At 42.0% G+C, this 10,257-nt stretch overlaps 1 protein-coding gene and 1 pseudogene across 4 annotated transcripts in view; one reads left to right on the top strand and one right to left on the bottom strand.

Moving 5' to 3' along the window:
- Positions 1-3,924: 3,924 nt before the first annotated feature.
- LOC110286007 lies at positions 3,925-5,409 on the top strand (annotated as a pseudogene). The gene has a single exon (XR_003835551.1). The product of XR_003835551.1 is annotated as an ezrin pseudogene (transcript).
- Positions 5,410-5,985: 576 nt separating this feature from the next.
- The window catches only part of Abhd17b (abhydrolase domain containing 17B), a 31,167-nt gene continuing 26,895 nt past the window's right edge, over positions 5,986-10,257 (bottom strand). The window contains exons 4-5 of one of the 3 annotated variants that reach the window (XM_029472564.1): positions 7,634-7,841; positions 5,986-6,153 (exon numbers count right to left, since the gene is read on the bottom strand). In XM_029472564.1, the coding sequence (XP_029328424.1) occupies positions 6,079-6,153; positions 7,634-7,841 (283 nt within the window). In that variant the 3' untranslated portion in view covers positions 5,986-6,078. Of the gene's footprint in view, positions 6,156-6,294; positions 7,842-10,257 lie in introns of those variants that run through there. The other 2 variants (XR_003835559.1, XM_021151754.2) reach the window with 2 other exon arrangements.

Below are 10,257 nucleotides of genomic sequence, written 5' to 3'. Positions count from 1 at the left end.
CACCTGGGAGGCAGAGGCTGAGTTCTCTTGACTTCGAAAGCCTGTCTCAAAAAACCAAACAGATTTACGTAGACAGAGAACTGGTAAATTTGCCAGAGGTCCATGTTCAGAAAAGTATGGCACTGATAAACTCTGTTACAATTTTCTGATCTACCAAAAGGCAAGCATGCAGTAACAATGAGCCTACATTTAAAACCCCCACAAAGCTCTTAAACATACAACTTAACATTGCCTCTTAAACCACAAACCAAATAAAAATTAGCAGAAGGAAACAAATAATGCCTGAGATAAATGAAAGAAACTAAAGAAAACAATAGAAATGATCAATGAAACATAATTGAACTGGTCTGAGTCAGGACTTTACTATATAGCCCCTGCTGATTGAAAACTCAGGACACAAGCCTCGTTAGTGCTAGGGTTACAGGCATGGGTTTCTACACCTGGCCAAAGAGCTGGCTTTCTGAAAAGACTAACAAACCTTCACTTGGACTAACCAAGAAAAGAGGTATGGGTGAAAAACACAATAACCAACATTACTCAAGGGCTCATTAGGTACTATCTTGAAGAATTATATGCTAGCCAACTGAAATATCCTCTAGAACAAAACTCTCAATATCTATGATGTAGAGAAATAGGTTCATGAGACCATCAAATCCACTTAAACAGAACAATTAGCATAAGATTGAGTCTGTAGTTAGATCTCTCAACCCAAAGCCTTGTCAAATGGCTTCATGGATGGGTCTTCTGTCAAGATTAAGAGAATTAAAATTACTTCAGTTCTTTCTTTTTTTCTTTTTGTTTTTTCAAGACAAGGTTTCTTTGTTTAGCCCTGGCTATCCTGGAACTCACTCTATAGACCAGGCTGCCCTCGAACTCAGAAATCCACCTGCCTCTGCCTCCCAAGTGCTGGGATTAAAGGCATGCACCACCACTGCCTGGCTGAAATTACTTTCTTTTAATCCATTCTAAAGGCATAAAAGGGAGTGAACAGAGCTGCTGAAATTTAAATGGGATCCACTAGGTATCTAGCTCTAAGTGTTATTTTGGAAGGTTGTGGGATCTTTACAGAAGGTACGGCCCGACTGGAAGAAGTGTGTCACAAGGAGTGAGCTTTCTGGGTTACTACCCAGGTCTGGGCTGAGTACAGACTGAGCTTCAGCGACGTGAGCAAGCAGCCAGTCTCCTGCTGCCATAAACTGTACGATCCTGGCTAGAACTGACTGTACCCTCAAATGGCAAGCCAAGATAAATCTCCCTCTTTTAACTGCTTCTTATCAGGTATTTTGGTCACAGAGGCACTTTACAAACCCATTCTAAGAAGCTGGCACCACACAGGGACACAACACAAAAAGAAGCTATCAATATTCCCCATGAACAGAGCTGCAGAAATCTTACCCAAAGAATAAGACAACTAGTGATGTACACACACAGAGGTGGGACAGGGAGAGGTTATGAAAGGAAACACTGATATCTGCAAGCCAATGAAAGGCCTCACAACATCCTGCCTTTGGACATCTGGTTTCTAAAACTAAGAGAATTTAAATTTTGTTGTCAAACCCCACAATGGTAGTAAATTGAATTCAACATCGTATTTTTAAAAACCATGTTAGGTTGGCTTAGTCCTAGAGATATGAGCATGCCAATCACCTAATAGAACGAAGGATTAAAGAGCGTATGATCATCTCAACATGAAAAAAAGGATTTGATAAAGCTCAACGATGCATTGTGCTAAAAACCCTAAACAAATTCAGAAAAGCCACCTTAACCTAACAAGTACATATGACAAAGCCAGAGTCAGTGTCACAGTGAGTGGGGAAAAGCTGAGAGCAGAATCAACAGCAACAAGAGGCATCCATGGACACAGTTCCTAGTCACAAAGAGATCGGTTAGACAAACCACACAGGAACACAAAAAGCATACAAATAGGAAGGAAATAAAATTATTCCAATGTGCAGATGATGCAGTATTTAGAAAAACCTAAGACTCTACAAAGAACATATTCAATATGGTAGGATACAAAATTAATAGCTTTTCTATATATCAGTACAAAAATCAGTTAAAACCCAGTTCGGTGGAGGGGGCCCATGCTTTTAGTCCCAGCCCTAGAAAGGCAGAAGCAGGCAGATCTCTGAGTTCGAGGCCAGCCTGGTCTACAGAGTGAGTTCCAGGACAGCCAGGAGTACACAGAGAAACCCTGTCTTGAAAAACAAGAAAAGATAAAATAGTAACAAAAAGAAATCTGCTAAAATAGTGAAAGCAGTCTTACAACAACTACAACAAAAGAAAATGACATAAAACTTAACCAAAGAAGCCCTCTGTAATAATTACAATAATTACCGATAAGAAATATTAGACACAGAAAGTAAAATGCAAATACCTTCCATAGTTACCGACTCAACATCGTTTAAAAAAGTCGACGTTTCTTAAAGTGATCTCTATTTGGACGCAGCCCCCATCAAAATATCAGTATTGTTATTCTTCACAGAACTAAGAACTAGAAATAACAATGCTGAAGTTCATATAGAAGCACAGAAGTCTCCAAATAGCCATCTTGGGCAAAATGACCAAAGCAAGGTGTGTCAGAGCACTACCAACCAAACCTGACATGCTATCAGCCTAAACCAGCCCCTCTATCAATGGAGACAGACAGAAACACACACACAAACACACACCTCACAGCGAGCTCATTCTCCCCAAAAGCACCACAAACATGCCCAGGAGAAAGGGCAGCCTCTTCAATAAACAGTACCAGGAAGCTGGGTGGCAAGAGGCTCCTCTCTTCTCTTCTATGCAAAACCGACTCAAGGTGGATCAAGGGTCTAAATGAAAGAGCTGACACTCTCAAACTCCAGGGAAAATAAAAATGAAATAGTTGAGAAACTGGTAACCGCAATGGCTATTTGGATAGGACCCTAAACACAGGAAACAATAGTAAAAATCAGATGTGTGACCACACTGAATAAATTTGCTTTTTACTGTTTTGTTTTGTCTGTTTTTGCTTTTTGAGACAGGGTTTCTATGTACCCTGGCTGTCCTTGAAAGTATATTTTTTTAGAGCAGACTGGCCTCAAACTTGAGATCCACCTGCCTCTGCCTTCTAAGTGTAGGGATTAAAGGCGTGAGACACCATCACCTGCCTCTGCTTTTCACTGTTAACCTGGATCCTTTAATGGGCTTATTAAAGATGTATGCCAAGCATGGCTTGTTAGGGCTGAGACAGTGGTGGGCTGGACTACACTTTAATGGGCACTATTTAGCTATGCATATCCTCCTCGCTCTCTACTTAAACTTAAACCTTATGTCAGGACTCCAAAGATGGACCTGGAAAGAGGGCTCTGTGGACCTCTGCTTTTGACTTACTTTTTACTATTGTGTCAGGGCCCAGGCTCTGGCCAATTAAATAATTAGTATAGTAACAAGCAGATTAGTGAACAAGTGAAGTGTGTCACACACCCACAACAGAGCATTACTTTATAAGGAATGAAATCCTGCCATATACAATAAGATGAATGAAATTAAAGATGATTATGTTAAGTAAATAAGCCAGGTATAGAATGATAAGCATGATGTTTTCTTTTCCACATAGAATCTAAAACAGTTGATTTATCAGTAGAATACTGAAGACGAGCGTGGTGGTGTACACCTTCAACCCCAGCACTTGGGAGGCAGAGGCAGGCGCATCTCTGTGAGTTCAAGGTCAGCCTGTTCCACATAGCAAGTTCCAGGATAGCCAGGCCTACATAGTGAGACCCTGTCTCAAAAAATCAAACCAGCCAATCACCCAACAAACCAAACCAAACCAAACAAATGCAGGATTCTTATTGTTAAGAGACCTGGAAGGTGGTGGAAAACAGAAGGCTACAGCCATTCACATATGTGGAAATATCAAAGCAACCGTCTTAAATGTACACTTAGAATGAACACCGAGGGATGCTCAAGGACAGTGCTATGCTAGAATACCTGAAGATTGCCCAGGACCTAGAAATGTATGGGATCAACTATTTCGAGATCAAAAACAAGAAAGGAACAGACCTTTGGCTTGGAGTCGATGCCCTTGGACTTAACATTTATGAGAAAGATGACAAGTTGACCCCGAAGATTGGCTTCCCTTGGAGTGAGATCAGGAGCATCTCTTTCAACGACAAGAAGTTTGTCATTAAGCCTATCGACAAGAAGGCACCTGACTTTGTGTTCTACGCCCCGCGCCTGAGAATTAACAAGCGGATCCTGCAGCTCTGCATGGGGAACCATGAGCTGTACATGCGCCGCAGGAAGCCCGACACCATCGAAGTGCAGCAGATGAAGGCCCAGGCTCCGGAGGAGAAGCACCAGAAGCAGCTGGAGCGACAACAGTTGGAAACCGAGAAGAAGAGGAGAGAGACGGTAGAGAGAGAGAAGGAACAGATGCTCCGGGAGAAGGAGGAGCTGATGCTGCGGCTGCAGGACTAGGAGCAGAAGACCAAGAGGGCGGAGAAAGAGCTCTCCCAGCAGATTGAGAAGGCCCTCCAGCTGGAGGAAGAGAGGAGGCGAGCCCAGGAGGAGGCTGAACGTCTGGCCGCATGGCCGCCCTGCGGGCCAAGGAAGAACTGGAGAGACAGGCCCAGGATCAGATAAAGAGCCAGGAGCAGCTGGCTGCAGAGCTGGCAGAGTACACGGCCAAGATTGCACTGCTGGAGGAGGCGCGGAGGCGCAAGGAGGACGAGGTAGAAGAGTGGCAGCACCAGGCTAAAGAAGCCCAGGACGACCTGGTGAAGACCAAAGAGGAGCTGCATCTGGTGATGACGGCCCCACCGCCCCCACCACCCCCAGTGTATGAGCCCGTGAATTACCACGTGCAGGAGGGACTGCAGGACGAGGGAGCAGAGCCCATGGGCTACAGTGCTGAGCTCTCCAGTGAGGGCATCCTGGATGACCGCAACGAGGAGAAGCGGATCACAGAGGCAGAGAAGAATGAGCGCGTGCAGCGGCAGCTGCTGACCCTGAGCAACGAGTTGTCCCAGGCCCGGGATGAGAACAAGAGGACCCACAATGACATCATCCACAACGAGAACATGCGGCAAGGCCGGGACAAGTATAAGACGCTGCGGCAAATCAGGCAGGGCAACACCAAGCAACGCATTGACGAGTTCGAGGCCATGTAGAGGCCAGGCTGGGACCAAGGGCGGAGGGCACCTCACTGCAGGCAGGTGTCACACTTGGCTCTTTAGTGTTCTCTTAAGTTTAGAAACCCCCTTGCTGTGATCCAGTCCCTTAAAGAGCAGTTACGGGGCCTGCGTTCTGCCCCGAGACCCAGTGGGCTCCTCCCTGGTTCCTTCCAATTGTACCACATAGTGCCAAACAGGTCAGATTTAATGACAGTCACCGAATCACTTCCTGTTTGGATCAGGGATTCGGAGGGCTGGCCCTCATGAAGCAAGATTCATTGTCACTGGGACAGCACTGTGGCTCACGGGTGCCATACTTTCTCTAGTTTTACAATGAGCTCAAATCGATTTGTTCTTGATTTTTATGAAGGATCCATCTCTGTATATTGAGGGGTGAAAATGATTTTGAAATTTGAGTCTAAAGCATGCCCCACGGAGTCTCCTTCCTCCTGACTGCTGGCAGAGTCTCCAGTGGTCCTTCAGAGTGTACGGTACAGGACTCTCCAATACAAAATTCTCATGCTTATCTGTTAGCATACATTGTTGGACTTATATATCTAATGATCTGCTATAGAGGATAGTATTTATATATAAGCGATAATATGGGTTTGTAACATTAGTTTTAAAAAAGGGAAAGTTTTGTTCTGTATATTTTGTTACCTTTTACAGAATAAAAGAATTCAACATTAAGAACCATGTAATCGAGACACTTGATCTGACACAGGGGCAGTCGGGAAACCGATGACTGCAGTAATCACCGCTGTACAAAAATGTTAGTGGGTTTTGTGCACGTAAAATGCACACTTCCATTTCCTGTCAGTTTCTTATTTGAAAAAAAATACACACCGAGAGCATCCAGACTCCAGCCCTGAAGGGACGCCAGCCTCTTTATTGTGAGCAACTTGTTCCCGTTTTCAGTTTGTCTTCCTTCCTTTCACGGACTAGCCTCCTTGGTTGTGATGTCTGTCCTGTGCGGGTGACTCCGCACCAGATTTACACACAAAAAAAGCTCTCCAAGGAAAAAAAAAAAAAAAAAAAAATGTTAAAACAAATTTTTAAAGATACAGAAAACTTCAGGAAGGTGTTGTGACTTTTCTCTTTCTGTGGGGGTGAGGAGTTCAGAAGAAGGCAAACAGGCACAGCTGAGTGATACATTTGTTGTTTTACTGTTAATTTGACATAGCTGAACCAAAGCATTCACAATATTTGATATACTTTGAAGATCATGTACTATAATCTTAGACATAACCACAGAACAAGCAGAACAATTAAAACTACATAAGGCCTTAAAAACATATCCACAGTGTGTATTATTTCGATTCTCATTCATTACAAATTAAGACTATATACCATTAGTTAATTTTTATTTTTCTTTCATTTTTCAGGCAGGATTCATTCAAGGAAAGGCAACTTAGTTTTTGTGTGTGAGCTTTATTTATTTATTTATTTAATTTTTTTTTAAACTATACTGGTTAATATAAAATGTATGGCATGTTTTCTTATCCCCTGCATTCAGGAGGGAACCCATGACATTCTCAGATAGTAATCCAAAAGAACAGGCCCTACTCTTAAAAACAGCAGAGGTGGGAAGGAACCAAACAGCCAGCCTCTCTGTGGTCTTGAAGATCAACTAACGGAGTTTCAAGTATTCATATAAGGAAGACTACTACAGTTCTAATAATTAGTCAAATTTAAAACAACAATGCATACAAAATCATTCTTGAAGCCCTAACTGTCCTTTAAATAACTGAATGAAAATGTTAAGTAGTTGTCTCACAGTACCAAACATAAGTCAGAACTAGTTAAAATCCAGCGCCACCAGGACTTCTCAGTTACACAATGAATAGCTGCTAAGTTAACAGATGTCATAAAAATTAAGACTTCATTTTTTTAAAGGATAAATGTACTATAATTGGAGAATACAGAAAAGTCAATGTATTTTTTTTTTTTACAATAAAATAACCATTTAAGCCTCTATCCCTGTACAGTGGAGTATATATCAACTCAATTTGGATGTTTTCAAACCGTTTTGTTTTTTACAGTTTATTCTGAGTACTTGAATTGCTTTAGATATACAGCTTTTTGAAAGAATATTACATTTGTATACCAGGATATTTAGTACATTGAGATGTTTAAAAATATTTATAAATTTGCTTTTGATATGCAAAAGCATTTGACAATACTTTTACAGCATTTGATTTTATAGAATTAAAATTTCATACAGTACTCATCTTGATGTTTAAAAAAAATTCACAGAAAAAATATAAATTACACAGCCTGACTGCATGATACTGCTATTTCCAGTTTCAAGTTATGGTAATAAAAACCTTCATTAAGTCTGTTAACAAACCATTACCTGTACAGTTATGAAGGCAACTTACATGATTTGTAAACAAAACCTTCAGGTTTTCTGTTATTTACCACGGAGTGCAGCTCAGCAAGAAAAGAAAACCCAGTCTGCAAATCTACAGAGTAGTTTACAAATTTACCAGTTCCTGTGACACGAACTGTTTTAACCTCTCAAGGTATTGTCCATAAAGCTCCACATCATTGTGTCCTGCCCCTTCAACCCACAGGGGCTCCACAGGTCTTTGGCAGCGCTCAAACAATGCGAGGCCATGGGAAAAGTCAATGACCTCATCTTCAGTCCCGTGGATTATTAATACTGGAGAGGTTATCTTAGAGATTTTGTCAATGCTAGAGAGAATAAGAGAAAGGAAAAAAACCTCAATTAACTATATAAAAAAGGAAGTTTCCTGTGTTAGAACAGAAAATTCAAACATTAGAACTGTACAAATCAGCTTTAGGGATGGAAGTCAATTTCAGTAAGATCCAACACCATCCATCCTTTCCATGACCTCTATGGTACTGCAGGAAGTTACCTTTGCACAGTTGTTCTGCTTGAACACTGCCACCCTTACAAGGAAGCTGTTCCTTGATGTTGAATTTCCCCTAGGCTTCAAGAACCATAACCCAAGGACCATGCCTGACTGGGCTGACTTCATTCCCTACTGCACTTATTTTATTCTATCAGTTATTAAAACTCAAGCAGAACCCTTGGTTTGTTCTGGTTTAAGGTTAAAAACAAGAGAGGGAAACATAAAAAAAAGTTTGAAGCTACAAATCGGAGGATGAGTATATGAAATAGCTATTAATAAGACAGGTAAAAACACAATGTCAATCAACTAGAAGGTAAGTGAAGAAGTATCCAAGCTACAATGGAATACCCTGATTCTGGCCAAGACATTGCCATGGAGAGGAAGGTGGGGGCTGAAACATGATGGAATCCTTCAAAGTCTGTTTAAAACACAGTAAGGTCCTTCTTTCTCAGACTTCCTGGAAAAGCTGAGTAACTTTCTTCAACTCTAGGTCTGTGGATGTAGGACTCCAGCTTACGTGAAAGGTACTACAGTCACACAACACACAAAAGGCTGGCTCAGGGAGGCCTGTCTGGGTTCTGAAAACGCTCTAATGGCAGGCTTCATCATGCAGGGCAGAGTTTGAGTTTCTTTGCATAGTGCGTCCGAGTAGCTCTTTGGTTCTCTACTCTTAACATGAGAACACTCCGGTACCGAGTGATCCGATACTGAAGAGAGCACTTCCAATGTAAGATAGAGGTCAAAACAGACTTTTAGAAAGGCAACTTGGAAAAAGAAACTGACAGGATTTTCCCTGTCCAATTACATTAAAATATTAGTGCAGCAGGAGGCCTGTGATTGGGCAGGGAAAGGGAGGTGGAGCTAAGAGTTGCAGAGACACAGAGCATCTCAGGAGAGGAGGAAGCCAGGATGGAGGCGGCTGGAAGAAGGTCCTGAACTAGTGTGGCTTTAATAGCCACAGGTAGTTATGAATATAAAATAGGGATATAACTTGTCTCATCTAGGTGGGCAGCTTGTATCATTATCAGTTGGCTCTGAAATTATTGTGTGGGTATCGTATGAATTGAGAATTTATCTGACTTGTTAATTATAAGCTTCTAGAGTTTTGTTTCTACAGGGTTGCTGGGTGTTGCGGAGGCTGACCGCAGGGTGGACGGTGGTTCCGTGGGGCTGGTGTGGCAGCGAAGGGAACTCAGGAGCTCTGGCCCTGCTGGGGAGTTGGCAGGCAGAGAGTAGCTGGATGGAGCCAGGGAACTTGTTGGTTCTTTTTTATTTTCCGCAACAAGTAACTATGCAAAGAAATCTTACAAACATACTTTCTGCATTTTCCCCCTCTGGACCGAGAACATGCTTTAATTACAGATAAGATGGAATCTTATAAAGGAATAAGTTGTGTAGTGAAACTGATGCGCGATCTCTGCACTCTCAAGGCTCTACATCCTAATAAATGATGCAGAAATGTTTACTTAGACGAATTCAAGATTAAAATAGTGTATTTTCTTTTTCAACTAGCTTATTCCTGAGAAATATCTAAGTATGTCAAACATGAAAAAAGTTCCAAGAATAAGTTGGCAAAGCATCACCTCACCAACTCTCTGTAATTCAGTTCAACAAGCTGGGCTCAGGGGCCAGGGAGCTCCGGAGAACTACTGTTCCTCTGACCCCTCAGCAGCCAGGTGTTTACAAGTATCACTGTGCCCACTTTAAAAAGAAAAAAAAAAGGGTTTTATGGATTGAACTCAGGTCTTCATGTTCACAGCTAAGTCACCTCTCTAGCCTAATGCCGAATAAATATTGTTTCTAAATAACTTTTGCTTTTCTGTTAAAGAAGCAAATGATACCTTGGCTTCTGGCCTGCCATTCACAAAAATATCTTTGTATTTCTGCCAACAGAGGAAAGAAGACCAAATGAAACTGCCAGCTTTTCCTTCTTGCCTTCTCTTCATCCTTGAGAAAAATAGGCCACTAACTTTTTTCCAACTAGGAAGATGTCCGGTGGCAACCACTCTTCACCATGGAAAGCAAGCAGCAGCCCTTCTTCTTCTTTCAAACACATCCATACTATGCATGGCAGCTAACCTTATTCCAGCCATCCAAGAGTTAACTTTCTTGGCACATACAACTGGCAGGTACCATTACTCACCTTCCCCCACTTCTCTCATGCTGTGCCTCTCACTAAACTTCATATTGTTTTAGCATCTACAGCAAGTCTGGGGCCTTCCTCAAGTTGTTCT

The sequence above is a fragment of the Mus caroli genome, chromosome 19 (genome assembly GCF_900094665.2).
Source record: "Mus caroli chromosome 19, CAROLI_EIJ_v1.1, whole genome shotgun sequence".
Lineage (NCBI taxonomy): Eukaryota > Metazoa > Chordata > Mammalia > Rodentia > Muridae > Mus > Mus caroli.
Note: the sequence above shows the minus strand (reverse complement) of the source record. Positions and strands in the feature narration are given on the sequence as shown.